The 19,463-nt window shown below is 41.4% G+C and overlaps 1 protein-coding gene across 9 annotated transcripts in view; it reads left to right on the forward strand.

Annotated features, from left to right (window-relative positions):
- Ap2b1 (adaptor related protein complex 2 subunit beta 1) overlaps nucleotides 1-19,463 on the forward strand; it is a 122,157-nt gene that overhangs the window by 58,284 nt on the left and 44,410 nt on the right. For 4 of the 9 annotated variants that reach the window (XM_006995310.4, XM_006995308.4, XM_042282501.2 and 1 more), the window contains exons 15-18: nucleotides 8,478-8,519; nucleotides 9,328-9,474; nucleotides 13,118-13,263; nucleotides 16,039-16,168. In XM_006995310.4, coding sequence (XP_006995372.1) covers nucleotides 8,478-8,519; nucleotides 9,328-9,474; nucleotides 13,118-13,263; nucleotides 16,039-16,168 — 465 coding nt within the window. Of the gene's footprint in view, nucleotides 1-8,477; nucleotides 8,520-9,327; nucleotides 9,475-13,117; nucleotides 13,264-16,038; nucleotides 17,310-17,514; nucleotides 17,657-19,463 lie in introns of those variants that run through there. The other 5 variants (XM_076543030.1, XM_006995311.4, XM_076543033.1 and 2 more) reach the window with 2 other exon arrangements.

Raw genomic sequence — 19,463 nt, forward strand, 5'->3', positions numbered from 1 at the left:
GGCATGGTGACTCACACCTTTAATCCCAGGAAGTAATGAAAGCAGAAAGGTATATAAGGCGTGAAAACCAGGAACTAGCCTGGTTAAACTTTTAGGCTTTTGCGCACAGTTCAGCTGAGAGGCATCCAGTCTGAGGAAACAGGATCAGCTGATGAATTTGCAAGGTGAGGTAGCTGTGGCTTGTTCTGCTTCTCTGATCTTCCAGCTTTTACCCCAATACCTGGCCCCGGGTTTGTTTTTATTAATAAGACCTTCTAATGATTCGTGCTACAGATCTCTCTGAGTTTGAAGCCACTCTAATCTACAGAGTAAGTTCCAGGACAGCCAGGGCTAATCAGAGAAAACAAAATAAGTATACAAATGAAACATTTTCTGACAATAAATCATAAATTTATTTTAAAACAATTACTTGTTACACATATAGTTTCAGCATTTAAAATTTTTTATGTTTTATATGTATGGTTTATCTGCATGCATGTAAATGCACTGTGTACATACCTGCTACCTGCAGAGGCCAGAAGAGGGTGCTGGATCCCCTGGAACTGGAGTTATAGATAGTTGTAGGCAGACATATAGGTGATGCAATCCAAACCCAGATCCACTGGAAGAGCAACAGTTGTTCTTAACAGCTGACACCTGTCCATCTCCTGTTTCACTGTTTCTTAATGATCAAAGCAAATCTGCACGTTAATGAGATGGCTATTGTTTATTTTTATGTGAAAAGTTGCTCTTGGTTGAATATTTGATACTTCAGCTTTAACATTTTTCAGAATCGATAATTATTAGTATTTTATAGTTGTTAATGCTCAGAATGCTGGTCTCTCATAAATACACAGTACAAAAAATGGCAGAAGTATATTTAGGACCACTCCATTGTTGGAAATTCAGCTCTAATCCCAAGCCAAAGTTCATTTAATGATTTTTTTTCTTTTAAATAGAAGTCAATGCAGCAACTCAAAATAGATATTCTAACACAATACAGAGATACATTAATTTGATACTTTTGTGGTAAAAAACCAGATGGGAAAAAAAATGTTACAAGTTTTTGTTTTCTGTAATTAATCCATGATGTTTCAATAGGAGCAGAAAACTCTGTACAGTTCTTAGCAAACAGTAACATCCAGTCTGAGCCGGGTGTTTGAGCAGTATTGTTGGCTGTGAAGGGGCATGACAGACACCATGCAGTACAGAGGTCAGGTGTTGCTTGTCCAGAACCAAAACTTCAGTGAAGTCACATGATACAACATGGGTGAGAAGTGATTCGTTACACATTTGATTTTGAATTAAATTTAATCATTGCATGTTTAGAAACGTTGACTGTTTCCAAAATTTTCATGACCCTGTCTGTATTCAGCTACGTGGTTCTGAATTTGTGTTCCAGAGTAGAGTCAGTTGCACCCAACTTTGATGGATGTCCTGTGGGGTACACAGGACAGTGAGTGCGCGTTTGAAGCTATCGGATAAACATGACCGATTCATCACCTCGTGGTGTCGGTATTGCTTAATGGTGATCAATGAAAGCACAGAACAAAGGGACATGTCAGAACAGAGAATTTAAATTACTTGAATGTTTAAGAGAAACCATGGGTCGGCAGAATTCTCCCAGGTGTCTCTGTGCTGCACCTCCTATGACCGTGTCGTGAGCCTTTAGGCTGATGTCTCGTTAGGAGGTACATGAGCACTGGACAATTAGAGGACTGTATTCCTTTGTGAAAAGAGAAACTAGCTAAGTTCATTGACCTTTCTTACAGGAAAGGAATCGAGATCTTACACTCTTTCCGGTGAATGCTCAAAATCCCACCTTCTCATCTACTTGACAGTGATTCATGATAAAGTATAGGTGCCTTCCAAACAGTTAACTGACATGAAGACACTCTTATACTGCCCAGATCACACAGATGCTGGGTGTGTGAGCTGGGTGAAGCTGAGGTTTGAGGGTAGCCTGGGCTATAATAGCAAATAAATGGCCATCCTCGTCCATATATCAACACTGTCTCAAAAACAATCACAAATAAACAAAACATGCAGGTAGTCCCTTGCTAGTCAGGCATTCGGCCTGGAGACTTCATCCCCAGTTGGTTCTTCTCATAGGTACTGACGTTGTTGGTATTGACAGTGTGCTCTGGGCCAGTGGACAGCTTGTTGGCCTCTGTCCTTTGGTGATTATTCTCTCCAATAAAATGATTAGTTGCAAAATTGACTCCTATAAACTGTTGTCAGTAGCTATACTTACCTGGTTACTAGAACATTGATTAACTTAATAAATACTCATTGAATCCTTACTGGATGTCAGGCTGTATTCCAGGTACTATGAATAGAGTTGTGAGTAAAACAGTTCTTACAAGCGTCTCCTCTAGTCGGGGGAGAAATGGTGACTTCCTGTGTAGAGAGGCAGTAATGCTATGAAGAGCAATGGGGCAGAGTGCAGTTTCTCCTGTGAACTTCCTGTATTCAGTCTACAACTCGGACTGACTTGTAAGTCCTGTAATGGGCTTTGGGGGAACTTTTAAATTCCTTATCAGGAAGTGGTCTGATACAGCTCCCTGCTTTCCCCTTTGAGGAAGATGAGTCTATATGTTCTTAGTCATAGGTTTGTTTCTTGGCTTATTACATGCTCACAGAATTTCCTTGTGTATTTCACTGGTTATGTTTTATGATGCTTCTCTGAATAGATTTGAAAGATCTATTTCCTAACCAGCAGCTGGAAACCATATTTCCACATCACAGGTTTCTTTGTGATGGAAATCATTATGTCTTGTTCTACATCATTCTAGACTCCTGGGGAACAGCGCCATTAGCAAACTGTATGGGTTGGTGCATCCCTTAAGAGTCAGTCAGTGATTTCTAGAAAGCATCACATAAAAGAGATGAGAGTCTAGACTGAAGTGTAGCAGTGTCTGAGCTTAAAGTCTGCTCCTGTGGTTAAGAAAATATCTTCAGGTACCTACACAGCTCCACAGTTTTAGAAACAGGTAGATGTGCTCTGGAATGGCCACGGGGTGGGGGTGGGGTGGGGTGGTGATGGTAAACTGGACCCAATCACTACTACTGCGTGGAATTTTTTCCCTTTCAATCAGTGGCTGTCTCTGTTAATATGCTTTTGTTATGCTTTTCTTTCCCCTTAGAGTTGAGCAGACTTGTTCTTTAATAGAATTTCCTTCTTCAGTCCTCTCTCTGTGTTACTCCTTTATAGTATGTGGCCATTCAAGCTGAGCTGACATTTCCCTTTACTGTCTAGAGCTCATCTGGAGCTTACTTGTGGTTCAGACTTTTGGCCTTGTCTGGTTCTGCTGCAGAACTCATGTAATGTGCCTAAATCTGTTCAGCTTGTAAGTTACAGTGGAATCATTGCTTTCTGTCCAGTCCTGGATTAGTTCTCAGTGACCTATTACTGTGTAATCCAATGTTAACTCCAGTCCTCTCATTAAGCATTACTTTAGACATGGTGGAGTGACCACCCCTTGACAGTAGCCAAATGTTAATGCTATTCTTAGTACCATTTAATGGCAACAAATCCTGTGATTTCAATTGGGGAATAGGGAATTACACTATCCATTGAAAGTATCAGCTAAACTTGTTGAAAGTTTTCAGCATTTGAAATGTTCTTTTCCATAGCTATGCATTCTGGCTTATGCCTATGGTCCCAGGATGCAGGGGACTAAGGCAGAAGGATTATCATTCCAAGACCATCCTAGGATGTATAGCAAGGCCCTGTTTCAAAACAAAACAGAAACCACTCCCCTCCCCTCTCTGAGATTGACACTTCTCTTTCCTTCTTCCTGTATTCTGATTTAGTTGTCCTGTAGTTGACATTATTTTCTTCATGGAAAAAAATCAACCTCAGTAAGGCAATCCTAGGAACAATAGGATGTGAGATGTGGACAATTTGAAGAGACATTTAAAGCACAGTATCTGGACACCTAAGATAAAGCATAAGAGTACTGGACAGTGGTGGTGCATGCCTTTAGTCCCAGCACTTGGGAGTCAGAGGTAGGCAGATTTCTGAGTTCAAGGCCAGCCTGATCTAGACAGCAAGTTCCAGGATAGTCAGGACTACACAGAGAAACCTTGTCTTGGAAAACAAAACCAAACAACATTATATGGACATCTAAGATTGGGACACCAATTACTTTACTCCTGGCTTTCATAGAAACCTGAATTTTATAAGTTCTGGTGTGATTGACGTAGTGTAGGATCCTGATAAGTATGAGCTCTCAAAATACTCCCTACTAGATGAACTTCATACCAGCAGTTGAACTAGAGATAACTAATGTCTCATTAAGGTTGATTTATAATAACTTTTCTAGGCATTTTTCTTCATTATCTGTTTCATTACATTTGTCAATGTGGTAGGTAGATAAGACCATGTCTTGGTTGCTTCCATCCTTGATGATCTCTCTGTATTAGATTAGTCACTGCCTCTCACCCCTAATGAAGTGTTAATCCTTAACAATAAAAAAAAAAAACAGAGTCAAATATCGAGGTAAGAACCTGAAAGATCAGAAAAGGAGGGAGCAGCTGCCAGTCACTTCCTACCTCTACCATTCCTCAGTCCAAAAGGGGCCCCAGATTCTCTCTCAGCCCCGCCTTACTACTTCCTGTCTCCTCTTTGTCCACAGTCCTCCAAACCTCTAGGGTTAATTTTGGTCAGCTAGTGGCTAGCTCTGCTCTCTGACTCCAAGCAAGCTTATATTTGTCAGAACACAATCAAAATATCATACAACACCCTAACATTTTGCTACCACCTTGCCATATTCTCAAAGAGGAGAATGACCACCCCTTAGAATCTTTTGTAATCAAAAGGAAAGACAAAATACAGTCTGAATAAGCTACAGTCTACTTTTGCTAGCTGGGAAACATTGGGCTTTGTGCTTTTCCTTTACTGTGGGTATAGCACAATTAAGATAACCTTTGTATTTCTGTGTGTCGTATATCTTTTGGGCCTTATGTGTGTCAGATCCTAGATGATTTATGTGTTCTTGATTCTAAGTGGACTGTAGTATTTAAAAAAAAGGGATAATCAAAATTGTTTTTCTTTTCTTTTTAAATATATTTATTTATTTTTATGTGTATGGGTATTTTTTTCCTGCATGTATGTCTGTGTACCACATGCATGCCTGGAAGAGGGTGCCAGATCCCCTAGGACTGGAATTGTAGACAATTGTGAGCCATGTGGGTGCTTGGAATTGAGTCCTTGTTTTCTAGAAGAACAGCTAGTACTCTTAACCACTGAACCATCTCTGCAACTCCCAGATTGTTTCTTCTGTGCTTTCAAATAAAATTGGTCAATGTCATGGGGAAAGATGGTGTTTAGATCTTTTCCGGCTAATATTTTCATAATATTCAAAGATGAGAATAAAAATCTAAGGAAAAAACCCTCAATGAGTTAGGCTTGGAAGCACACACCTGTAATTACAGCACTTGGGAGGCAGAGGCAGGTAGATCTCTATAATTCAAGATCAGCGTGGTGTACATAATGATATGTTCCAGGCTGCCAAGGGCTACATAGTGAGACCCTGTCTCAAAACAAGAACTACAAATGGGTTTTGTGTTAGTTACTTCTTTCATCACTGGGATATATAAAACACCTGTTTAGTCCATCATGGCCAGGAAAGCACAGAGTTCATGGCAGCTGGAGGTCGTGGTAGAGGCTCCTTTATCTTGATAGATCAGGAAGCAGAAAGCAGAACTGGAAATGGCTAGATGTAACCCTTGAGGCCTTCTCTAGTGGCCTGTACCCCCAAGTTTCCACAGCTTCCCAAACACCACCAGCAGCTAGGGATTAAATGTGCAACTATCCGAGCCTGTGAGGGATGTTTCAGATCCAAGCCACAGCAGGCTTGATTTCCTTTAGTCTAAGTCTTCTCTGTACTTTTTATTGAATATTTGGTAAAACTATTACTTTTTTAATATGTTTTTCCTTCTCAGCATATGCTAACCAGTTTGATAAAGAATTCTGTCTTTCAGGCTTGGGTTACAAACCTGGCCAGAGGGAGTGGTTTGGGGAAGGGAGGGTTAGCCTATTAGGAAGTCATAAACCACATCAACATTAGGACAGATGAGCTGTTTCCTAGATGAGCTGTTTCCTAGAGCCCCTTCCATGGATTTGTATTTGGCTTTCCTTTCCTCCCTTAGAAAGGAATTCTCATTCTGCTCACATTCTGACTCTCATTTTATATAGAAATCAGCTCTAAAGTCATTTTTTAACATTAAGTGGTGGCGCACGCCTTTAATCCCAGCACTCGGGAGGCAGGGGCAGGCGGATCTCTGTGAGTTCGAGGCCAGCCTGGTCTCCAAAGCGAGTTCCAGGAAAGGCGCAAAGCTACACAGAGAAACCCTGTCTCGAAAAACCAAAAAAAAAAAAAAAAAAAAATTAGGAGTCTTGTCTGAATCCTAATAATTCTCAACTATGGTATTTTCAACTCTGGCTGAATGTACATTAGAGTGAACTAGAAGAACTACTTCAAATGCCCAGATGACACCTCAGAAAAGCAATCATTGTCTCTGAGGATGAGATTGGCAGTAGCAGCTAAAAGCTTATGTGCACACACAGATGGTTGATTTGTTTTGTATGTAAGGTTGAAAGTAGTCATGGTTACTGCTATATAACTAAAGTAGTTATTAATACTATTTAAAAGTTTGAATGTTAGTCTCAGAAAACACCAGATTTTTGTTAACAGGAAAATTAAAAGATGTTTGCAAGTTATATTGCCTTTGCAAGCTTTTTTGGTTCAACTTTTAAAAGCATAACATGTTTTCAGCCTTTGTGGATGCTGTTGAGAAACAACCCATCTCCCCCTCCCCCTTTTTTAAATTCCGCTTTACCATGCCTTTGAGTCTTCACTTCAAAGAAGATTCAAGGAAGGCATAGGGAGGTTTTTCCTGCAGAATTTCCTTTTCTACTGAGTTATCTGTACAGGTTTGCACTGTTTTCTGTCTTTGCCAGTCTGTAAGCCTGCCCTGATTAATCTGTGGTCCTTTCAGTGCCTTGCGTGCAGTAAATGTTACATATGTTATTTGTCTGAATGAAAAGAATGCCATGCTTTTTAGATGTTACGCTGCAGATACGTGTCATTCTAGAACCAGGGAGAGGGGATGTGCATTGTGTCTATTTTCTATTGGCTTTGGCACCTTTTCAGCTACTTAAGTTGTTGGCTGCAATGACTTTTTTATTTGGTTAAGTATCTGGCTTCATCCAATGGCCCCATTAAGTGGTCAGTGAGAACCACATTCTAGAAATGTTGGCTTGGCTAAAGCACCTGCTAGGATTATTTTCCATTTTAAATGAAACAAAATTTGTCATAGGCCTCACTGTTCTTGAGTAGAGATTGAATTTTAGGTTTTGACAACATCATTTTATATACTACTCACAGTTCATAAGTCATCATTCCCAAATAATAAAGATGCAGTCTAATTTTGTCTCTACGACCACCCCAGCACAGTGATTTCCAAATTATTGCCACTAAACAAGAACTATTGCAGCACTTTTAGAGTGATTCACGGAGGATTGTAGATAGGATGAGAGTTGGAAGGAAGCAAACACAGGACCACAAACCTCACCCCACAAAGAAGGTTCAGCTTTGTAAATGGTTCCATTAGTGTGTGTATGTGAGTGTGTGTGTGTGTGTGTGTGTGTGTGTGTGTGTGTGTGTGTGTGTGTGCGCGCATGACCAGCTAAACAGCTCCAGTTTTTCTTCACTGGTCTTGTCATGGAAGACAAGACTGCCTTCAGGGTGAATTGTATATGTTATAGAGCCCTGAGGGGAAAGAAGTAAGACCAAGAGCCTATGGAATTGTTTTCCTGCCAGCTAACCAATTAGTCTAATTCTCTACTTTGCCTCCTTTAAAAGATGGGTTCCATATAAATCACAGCATCTCTCCTTAGAGGTACCGACTGTGGGAGGTTTGGGGCAATGCATGCCTATCCTTCTGTACTAGCTGTTTTTCCTCCAAGGAGCATTCTCAACTGAAAACCTTTTATATTCCACTGGTAATTTTTGAAGCTTGAAATTGCAGCTCAATGCTGGTTTGGTTCCTATCATCACAGTAAGGCAGCAGGTTTTGTAGGTTGAAGCAGTTTTGGTCTTTCTTTGCTTTCCTCCCCCGCCTTAAATTTCTTTATAAAGGAACAATAATGCTGCCTAGGCTTAGAGCTCTTTAGAGTTTATACAAACACTAAATCTTGTTTGGATTCATGCCAATGAATTGGGGTAGACAATTGGGTGTGAAACATCCCTACAATGTCCCAGCTCCATTTTCCACGTTTTGGCTAACTATCACACCCTTTCTCTACCCCCCCTTGGTTCCCCTGGAACATGTTTCTTGGCCATCTAGAATTCCTTAGGCTTTGGGAGACAAGTCAAATGGCATGTATTTCCAATGACTTGGTAGAACAATTTACAGAATCTATATGGGCATCTAGTACTTAGCTAAATGAACTCTACCTCTCTCTCCTCTCTCTCCTTTCTCTCTTTCAGCTTGGCAGTGACCTTGGCGGGGGCATTGGAGGAAGTCCGGCAGTAAGTGCCATCTGTTTTTTTCACCATGGGAAGGAAGCTCTGCCCTGTTGGATGCTTTCCTTCACACGTTATCGGAGCAGCCACCACTGCTCTCCAGCACTGCACAAGCTTAGTAGCAGTGCGCGAGGGTAGAGAGTGCAGGGTCACTTGCAGTGTGGGGTCACATACCACCTGTGTTCTAGGGACTTCTTCAGGGATTGATGCTGTGGTGCCTGTAGAGATCTTTGTGTTTCTGCCATTAAAGAGCTGAAGGAAATGGAACCTCCCCTCTTGACTGCTTTTATGCCCTGGTGTCCAGAAGGAACTTGAATTTTCTGGATTCATAGAGGGCATTTTCCTCATAGATGAGTTCCTGTGGGGTGTGAATATCATCTCCCTCAGGAGAGCTTTCTGCTAGATATTCATACCCTCATGGGAAGGAAGACTTGGCCCAACCCAAGTGGAAATGGAACTGCTGTTTAAGTTGGAGGCTTTTCCCTCGTTCTGTAGACACAAACTCCTCTTTTGTTAGGGTACCTGTAGGCCTTTTGCACAGAATCATGGAAGCTAAAATTGGAAACAAACAAGACAAAATCTTGGATCACTCTGTTCTTGCATCCTACCTAGTACTGTGCCTTGACAAAGCTTCTAAAGCATGTTTATATTTATCATTGGTGAAAAAAAAGTAATTGAAACAGTATGCTGATTGGATTCTTACAGATATTGTAACTGCAGTGTTTACTAATTGATTTCCCAGTGCTGTTCAATAAGTAACATTTTAAGGACAATTAATCTATTCTTTCTCATCTTTTTCCCTTTTTCCCCAAAGGTAGGACAATCCTTCATTCCATCATCGGTGCCTGCGACCTTCGCTCCTTCACCCACTCCTGCTGTGGTCAGCAGCGGTTTGAATGACCTCTTTGAGCTTTCCACGGGGATAGGCATGGCGCCCGGCGGATATGTGGCCCCTAAGGCGGTAAGTAGTTAGAGCGAGCACCACTTTCTCAGGGCACAAACCCTAGATGACTCCTCACAAGTGTTACTTTCACTAACACAGGGGTGTAGCTCTTGTTCTGGAGGAACGGTGAGGAACTTAACCATAGGAAACACCATTAGACTTAAAATTGGAAATACTTGAGTTTGGGCCTCGTGTTTAGACATCTAATTTGTCAGCATAAAGGTATATCTGGTAAAAACCTGGTACATCACTTTACAGTCTGTCAGCAAGATACACACACAGTAGAGAAAAGTGGTTTTGTTTTGTTTTGTTTTGTTTTGTTTTTAACTTCTTTGCATTTCCCTTCCTCACTGGTACTATATATGGATTCTAGGGTACAATTCCTGAAATTTTATTTTCATAGGTTTTAGTATACCTCTTTTCTTTTGTATCCCAAGCTCAAACTCATGGACTTTTGCATCAGCCTCCTAGGTGCTAGAATTAAAGCAGTGTGCCACTGTTCTATACAGAGAATGATCTATGATACAGCCGTGCTTGTAGTTTCAAATGAATGAATTTATTAATAAGTATGTAGCAGGCAGAAGTGAAAGAACAGATAGACCGCAGAGCATCATCACATCAGGCACTTACAGGCATCTAGTGGAGACAGCCGGGGTAGCACAATGGGGAGAACCAGCAAAAGAACATCATCAAACCAAGCCCTCACAACTGCAGAAGTGACTGAAATAGTGAGGCTGGAGTTCATGACTGAGGAATCTCCAGGCAAGCGGAGTGTTTTCTCTAGATGAGTTTCTAGCTTCTGGTTCCCAAAGCAGGTACTTTTATTCCATGGAAGAGACAATAGTAGCATCTGTTGGAAACAGTTTGTCTCCTTCTGTTCATTCTCAAAGATGCAGTGTTTTAAATATCCTGAGCCGTTTGCTGTTCTTTTCCTCTTAGAGAGGCAGGAGGCCAAACTGACCTAGGACAGGGAATTTGGGGGGACATGTGATGGAAATGCTTGAGTCTGAGACAAAGCTGCCCTCACTCCCAGCGTTCACTTTTTACCAGCACAATGCATGCCAGCTTACCAGTGTAGTTCTGTGATAGCCACTGGGTCCCGCTTCAGTGCTCCTCTTCAGAGTTCCTATTTGGCTATGTGTTTTAGGACTCTTCCAGTCTCAGTCTTGCTCAATGTCGCTCAGACATACATTGAAGATGGGAAACTCTATAAATAAAGTTTCATTTAGGCTCTTGAGAGAGGTACTAGCCAGTCAATCTGAGTATAGGCTTAGCTTTCTCAAGAGCAGCATCCCTGATTTCTTTCTTTCCCTATCTAATTCTCTACAAGGAATCCTGCTGTAGTAATTAATGTACACTGGTTGTCTACTAAGAGTCATTCCTTGTATATACAGCCATGATATAGCACAACCAAAAGTAGACTCAGAATGGAGCCGTACTGTTTTGGCACAGCTTTGTTGGTTTGTTATAAGGTCAACTCTGCTGGATATAATTCCTCACAAACTTTGCACTTTAAACAGTATCCAAGGGCTGGAGAGTTGGCTCAGTGATTAAGAGTACTTGTTGCTCTTATAGAGGGCCTGGGTTCAATTCCCAGCAACCATATGGTAGCTCACAAGGTCTGTACTCCAGTCCCAGGAGATCCAACACCATCTTCTGACCTTTGGGGGCACCAGACACGTCCACGGTGCACAGATATACATGTAAGCAAAATACTCAGACACATAAAATAATAAAATTAGGGGGCTGGAGAGATGCCTCAATTGTTGAGAGCACTGACTACTCTTCTAGAGGACTCAGGTTCAGTTCCCAACACCCACATGGCAGCTTATAACTGTCTGTGATTCCAGTTCCAGGGGATCCAATACCCATGGCAAAACACCAATCCACATAAAATAAATACATTAAAAAATAAGGTTAATAAATTTTATTATTTTATAATAATTTTAAAAATATCAGGGTTTTTTTTTTTTTTTTTTTTTTTAAGAAAGTTACCATTGCCAGGTAGTGGTGGCACACACTTTTAATTTTAGCACTTGAGAGGCAGAGGCTGGCAGATCTCTGAGTTCCCAACTGTCCAGGGCTGCACAGTAAAACTCTGCTACACAGAAAAACCCTGTCTCGAAAAACAGACAGACAGATATTGATTGATAGATTATAAAAAAAATCTATCAATGTAAAAACTATGCCTGCGAATGACCAATGGAAATAATTTACAGATATAAGACATAATATTAAGCCTTTTCCTGTTCCCATTTCTTTTTTCTTTCTTTCTTTTTTTTTTTTTTTTTTTTTTTAAGATTTTTTTTATTTATTATGTATACAGCGTTCTGCCTGCATGTGTCCCTGCAGGCCAGAAGAGGGCACCAGATCTCATTACAGGTGGTTGTGAGGCACCATGTGGTTGCTGGGAAATGAACTCAGGACCTCTGGAAGAGCAGTCAGTGCTCTTAACCTCTGAGCCATCTCTCCAGCCTTCCTGTTCCCATTTCCCCATATATAGTCACTGTTATCTTTCTTTGTATGCTTTCAAAACAGAAAGGAAAAACAGCATATTCCTATATATTGTATTCTTTGAAAAAACTAGTTCCAGGATTTGCTGCTTTACATAATTTTGTAATTATCATATTCTGTTGAATGACTATATTCACTAGATTGATAAATCAGTTTATTAATTATTCTCCTGTTAACGAATATTTATATTATTGCCTGGTGCTTCCTTCGTTCTTTGTTATGTTGTAGAGAACATCCTTGTATATCCTGGTATGTTTTTGTAAGAGTATCTATAGGGCAACTTTGCAGTTGGTTTCATCATTTCACATTTTAAAATAGGCATTACCATTCTGCCTTCTCAAAGGGTGGTGTGAGATTATTACAACAAATCATAAAGAGAACCAAGTCTCCCATATTCTCCCTTACCCCAGGAAGCAACTGGTGTTTGGTTTTTACCTTCTCATAAATGAAAATACCTTATGTTTATATTTTCTCTTTTCAGTGTGGCTGGGTAAATTATGATTATTCATCCCCATAAACACTCTAGCTAGGGGTCATAACACCTCATAAACTTTCTGACCTTTTTAAGTAGCATGAATCCGAAATATTAGATTCTGGGGCCAAGAATACATAACCAATTATATAGAGAAAAAGCATTTAATTAACATCTGAGGCGTTAACTGTTTGTCAGAAATGGGAATAGATTTAAATATAACGTAACATATGGTCCTTGCCCTTAATAGAATGCTGACAATGTTGGAAATGTCTTGAAAGATTACAGTCATGCTATTTTCATTAGTAGATTCAATTTTTCCCCTTTAAGTCTCTTTTGAAGCCTAACAGGAACATGGTACTCATCAGAATGTTTTTTATTTGTGTAAGCGGTTGGCAGCAGTACTTAAGACAGTTAAATGACCAAATTGAACAGAAGATAGAAAAAAATGCCAGTTGCTCATAGACTTTTATTTTAAATTGGCTCTTAAATAATTAAACATGATCTCAAAATTTGAAAAAATACTACTTTATTCAGAGCCTTTCACACAGACTTAGCGTTTGTTGTCTAAAAATCTGCATGATTTCCCAGGGGGTGGATTTCCCTTCATATGTTGGGAAAAAAGCAGCATGGAGATAAACCTTCCTTCCTGGGCTTTGTGCTGTGTTTCATCAGGTCTGGCTACCTGCAGTAAAGGCTAAAGGCTTGGAGATCTCAGGCACGTTCACTCACCGCCAAGGGCACATCTATATGGAAATGAACTTCACCAACAAAGCTCTGCAGCACATGACAGACTTTGCCATCCAGTTCAACAAGAATAGGTAAGAAGTGCACGTCCTGGGTTTGCTGTTGAGCAGTCCTGTGCCCAGTACTGAGTAAGAGTGCTCCATTCTGTGGGGGCAAAAGCTCCAGCTGTAAACCCTGAATGTAAAGGAAGCTTGGCTCTGTCCAGCTGTCAGCTTCAACTCTGGAGAACAAGGGCAAAATTATGCACTCACCTAGCATACATAGAGCCCTGGGCTAGATTTCCAGCAACACTCACTCAGACACACACACACACACACACACACACACACACACACACACACACTCACACTCGAGAAAGAGGGAGAGAGGAGAGAGAAGCAAAATGGTTTTTGTTGTTGTCATTTGATTTTTTTTTTTTTTTTTTTTTTTGAGGCAAGATTTCCCTGTGTATCCCTGGCTGTCCTGGAGCTTGCTCTGTAGTCCAGGCTGGTCTCGAACTCAGAGATCTGTCTGCCTCCTGAGTACTAGGATTAAAGGCATGCAACACCACACCCAACCAAAATGGTTTTTAAAAATAAATTTTGCAGTCAAATTGGGGCATGATGACACATGCCTATGATCCCAATACTCAGAAGGCAGAGGCAGGAGAATCGGGAGTTTAAGTTCATCCTTGACTATACAGTAAGTTCAAAGTCAGTCTGGCTGACGTGAAACCCTGTCTCACAAAACAAAACAAAACAAAACAACAACAACAAAAAAAACCCTAATCAATAAATGGGCTACTACACATGTGGTTCTCCAGAGAAGAAACACAGTGAAAAAATTGGTAATGTAAAACTATTCAGTGTCCTTAGCTATTGGGGAAAAGCAAATTGAAACCATTATTGAGAGTCTATCTCATCCAGTCAGAATGGCTATCAGGAAAATGACAAATACTGGCAAAGAAAAGGTACCACTCATCGGTGCTACTGGAAGTGGAAACTCATCCATCTGGAACAACCAAAAAAAAGTTTGCTGTTACCCTCTGTACAGACCAGACAAGTTATTAAGCTAGTGACATAACATTAATTTTCATACTTTGCTCTACAATATTCCATGTGATCCTCTTGTCCTATCCTCCCAAGTGCTAGGGTTACTCATAAAAGAGATTCTTAAATCTTTTTCTGGAAGATTAAGTATGGAATATATATATGAGATGCTTATCACATCTGTCCCTCCTGGAGAACGTGGTCCACCGAATCAATTAAGCAGGGCTCATATGGGCTCACAGGGACTGAAGTGGCAAGCTCAGGGCCTGCATGGGTCTGCACCAGGTCCTCCGTGTACATGTTATGGCTGTTAGCCTGGTGTTTTTGTGGGACTCCTTAAAGTAGGAGCAGGTGTGTCTCTGACTCTCTTGCCTGTTCTTAGGACTCTTTCTCTTGTTGGGTTGCCTTGTCCAACCTTGATATAAGGGTTTTTTGCCTTGTCTTATTGTATCTGGTTTTGTCATGTTTGGCTGTTGTCTCTTGGAGGACTATTCTTTTCTGAAGGGAAATGGGGGCGGGGAGTGGATTCTGGGGGAGATGGGAAGTGTTGGGGAGCTGGGAGGAGCAGAGAGAAAGGAAAATCTGGTCAGGATGTATTGCATGAAAGAAGTATCTATTTTCAGTTTTTTAAAGAAAAAAAAAAACTGTCCCTCCAGCAACATAATACACAGAAGAATCTTTCAGAATCATAGATAGCATCAGCAATAGTTCCTGCCCATGAACATTGTCTCCCTTTTCTTCTCTTTTTAGTTTTATTAATTTATTTTTTATTACATTTTTTCATTTAATTTACATACCAACCACAGTTTCCTCTCTCTCCTTTCCTCCCATTCCTTTCCCCACCTCACATTTGTGCCCCCCCCCCATCCATTCAGAAAAGGGCAGGCCTCCCATGGGAGTCAACAAGCATGGCATATCAAGTTGAGACAGGACGAAGCTCCTCCCCTGTTGTTCAAATCTTAGATGATCTTTTAATAAAAAACCCAGAGCCAGATATTACAATGGAAGCTGAAAGATCAGAGAAGCAGAGCAAGCCACAGCCAACCTCACCTCGCCAACTCCTCAGCCTATCCTGTTTCCTCAGACTGAAAGCTTCTGAGTCCTCACCCAAAAGGATCTCAGCTGAACTGCTTTAGTTCCTGTTTCCTCGTGCCTCATATACTTTTTTCACCCTGCCATCACTTCCTGGGATTAAAGGTGTGTGTGCTTCCTAGTGCTAGGATTAAAGGTGTGTGTGCCTGGCTCTGTTTCCAGTGTGGCCCTGAACTCACAGAGATCCAGCCAGATCTCTGCCTCCCAGAGTGATAGGATTAAGGGTGTGTACCACCACTGTCTGGCCTCTATGTCTAATCTAGTGACTGGCTCTGTCCTCTGATCTTAAGAAAAGTTTATTAGGGTACACAATATATCATCACACTTGGTTGGGCAAGGCATCCCAAATGAGGAATAGGTTCCCCAAAGCCAGCTCATGTGCCAAGGACAGGTCTGATCCCACTGCTAAGGACCCCACAAACAAACCAAGGTACACAGCTGTCACCCACATGCAGAGGGCCTAGGTTGGTCCCATGTAGTCTCCCTAGCTGTCAGTCCAGAGTCTGTGAGCTCCCACTAGCTCAGGTCTTTCTAATCCTTGTAATGGAAATAGTAGGAAATTTTGATATACCCAGTGTTGGAGCAGGTCAGCTGAGCACACTGTTTCCTGCTATTCCATCCATTTGATTGTCTTGAAAGTTATTTTATTGTGGTAAAGCCATGGAAACCTACAGGTGTGTGAATCTTGCCTCTTGACTGACGTCTGGGTGCTCCTCCTTCTCTTTCCAGTTTTGGTGTCATCCCAAGCACTCCCTTGGCCATCCATACTCCACTGATGCCAAACCAGAGCATTGATGTCTCTCTGCCTCTCAACACCTTGGGCCCAGTCATGAAGATGGAACCTCTGAACAACTTGCAGGTCAGAGTTTTCCTTCACTTGCAGAGTGTTTGTTAGAGTCTTGCTGATTTTCCTTTATGTGTAAAGTGATCCATTATAGTCGCTCCTTCTCCATTGCTATAACAAAATATAACCCACATACAGAGGCTTATTTCGCTTACAGTTCGGCAGATGTAAGAGCCTGGTGTTAACATTTAATCAATCTGGTGAGGACACTTTGACTTCCTTTTATCGTGCACAGAATTATGGTAGATGACACGTGACACAGAGTCACAGGGGCAATAATGGAAGCAAAGGAGAAGCAGAGGCAGTAATTTTTTTTTAAATCAAAATTTACTGTTCCAAAACCTAGACAGGCTCTCACAAGAACTGTTGTAATGTCTTGAAAGGGCCGGCATCCCTGTGACCTCACCACTTCCCGCTAGGCCATCCCTTGTCTCATGCCAAAGCCCCATCCTCCCAATATGAAACCTGTAAGGAAAGACCTCTTATGATAAAGTTGGTAACAAAATAGTTTGAAATGATCTGTTCGGGGAGACTAGCTCCCTCCTATTTCCCGGGGTGCTCTTGAGCAGGAGAAATGAGGAGTTTGTAGATAGAAGGATAGGGAGAGAGAGACAGCTAGAAAACACGGGATAGCCTCGGGCGGGCCTGGGCCAAACCCACCAGCACCTTCTGTCTCGACTAAAGGGCTTTTTTAAGGAATGCCCAGGAGTGGAACAAAAGACCTCTGCCAGCACAGCCAAGTGTAGCTACATCAGTCCATCCCAAATACCTGGTGACCATGCACATGGTCCAGCCATTCCCTAATGCAGCCCTGCTGTGTAAAGCAAGCTCAGATCTCACTAGGAAACCTTTGTGAGCTCCCACACTCTATGGTGAAGAGTTTTTATTTTATTTTGATAAACAAAAACGAAAACAAGCTGTGCAGTGACTTAAAGAGGTACTTACTCAATAAACATTTTAAAGTTTATTTCTTGAGAGTCTCATTTATTCTAACTTGACTGAGAATAACTTTGAACTTCTGATTCTTGGGCTCTCCCTCCTCAAAGTGTAGGGTTATAGGCATGCAGCACCATGCCTGGTATTCAAAGAAACTAGAGACATGACTCAGCAGTTGAGAACACTGCTGCATTTAACAGAGGACCAGGTTTGGTTCCCAGCACCCACATGCAGCACACAGCTGTCTGTAATTCCAGTTCCGGGGACCTGACGCCCTCTTCTGGCCTCTGTAGGTGCTGTACACGCATGGTACACATACATGCATACAGGCAAATACTCAGACACATAAAAGTAATAAATCTTCCTTTAAAAAAGGCTCCCAGGGGCTGGAGAGATGGCTCAGTGGACCTAGGTTCAATTCCCAGCACCCACATGGCATCTAACAATTGTACCCTCGCACATACGTGCAGGCAAAACACCAATGCAAATAAAATAAAAATAAATTATTGAAAAAAAAAGACTCCCACCTGAAAAGAAAATATGTTGATAATGAGCTCACAGTTGATCAAAAAATGAAAAGGAGAAAAGGAAAAAGATGCACTGTGGCAGACATAAGACTTAGTGGGGGATATCCTTGCCTAGAAATTGAAACGACAGAGTAATTTGAATGAGACTGAAATATATTTAACATGGTGAAAGAAAAATATTAACCATCCACCTCCAGTCCAGACAAATGGGTCGAATTGCTCGATGTTCTAGAAATACCGATGTGAAATGTGACTATGGTTGATGAAACAACAAGCTGTTATGTTGAACTTTGAACTAACCTTTCTTCAATAGTGTAGACAGTAGCACATTGCCTGCCGGTTCACCGACTACCTTGTTGCCACAGTGGCTGATTGTGGCTTTTCTTAGCACTGAGTAAGAATTTTTTAGAATAGACAAATGAGTCAGAATATAACTTAGCTGAGTCTAGAGGAAGAAAACTAGGGTTACTCTGTAGATAGAATTGGCTGTTACTATGAGGAAAGTAATGTGTTAAGGGCGTTTCCAGTCACAGTCTTCAAGTAACTAACCCAGATATGCGTCTGCTCTCTTTCTTGGAGGCTAACCTCCCATTGGCCTACTAAGCCCCAAGCATGATGTCTAGGACAGTCGGCATGCATGCATGAATGCTTTCCTTCAGAAGTAGGAAGGATATTTGGGTCACAGAAACTAGGGCAAGTGTTCAGTTCCTAAACGAAAACAAAGGAATGTTAGTTCACTTTTCTGTTTGCATTTCTAATCTACTGAATCCCAGATAAGAACTCTCCTAAAAGAAGGTGGCTCTTCTTATATCTAAAGCCCTCCACTGAAGGCACTGATACAACGTTGGGATTAATAAGTTATTTTTCATACATCTGTTGTAAAAAGCAGTCTGTAAAGACTGTCTTAAATGTTGGGCCTGTCACTTGCCTAGCAAGCCCACCCCACCCCACCCCCTATTGCATCTCTAGTCAACTACTGATTCTTCAAGTTTTCTTGTGGGCTCTTTTCTCTCAGGGATAGCGTAATTGTGACTCTCTTATTAATTGGCACTTCTCAATAGTAAAGATAAACAAACCTGTGAAAAGAAAAGCTTGCATCCCCTCTGCCGGGAGAAGGAAGCAAAGAAATAGCGGGAGGGAGGGAGGGAGGGAGGGAGGGAGGGAGGGAGGGAGGGAGGGAGGGAGGGAGGGAGGGAGGGAGGGAGGGACTGCAGACTCCTGTCCTGATGTAAACAGAAGAGTTAAGGTTTAACTGAAGATAAGACCAAATAACCCAAACTTACTGTAATACTTTAGAAAAGTTTTTCATTAAAATGCTCATTAAACTACCATTTGTTATAGTATGAAATAGTATACATTAAAAAAGATACCATTTCAGCTGGGCAGTGGTGGTGCATGCCTTTAATCTCAGCAATTAGGAGACAGAGGCAGGTGGATCTCTTGTGAGTTCGAGGCCAGCCTGGGCTACAGAGTGAGTTCCAGGAAAGGCGCAAAGCTACACAGAGAAATCCTGTCTTGAAAAACCAAAAAAAAAAAAAAAAGATACCATTTCTACTCATGTATTTGTGCATGGTGGGTGCGTATGTGCATACATGTGTACATGTGGATAGGGAAGCTAGTGGCTGTCATCCACCTTATGTCTTGAGACAGGATTTCACCTGGAGCTTGTTGAATTATCTGGTCTGGTTGTTTGATGAGCTCCGGGTATCTACCTTCTTTGCTTTAAAGTTCTCGAGTTACAGATAACTGACCACCACACCTGGCTTTCCTATGTGGCTGCTAAGGCTCAAATTCAGATGCTCAGCCTTAGACACCAGGCACTTTACCCACTGAGCCTTCTCCCAGGA

This window comes from Peromyscus maniculatus, chromosome 8 (assembly GCF_049852395.1).
Source record: "Peromyscus maniculatus bairdii isolate BWxNUB_F1_BW_parent chromosome 8, HU_Pman_BW_mat_3.1, whole genome shotgun sequence".
In the NCBI taxonomy this organism is placed as follows: domain Eukaryota; kingdom Metazoa; phylum Chordata; class Mammalia; order Rodentia; family Cricetidae; genus Peromyscus; species Peromyscus maniculatus.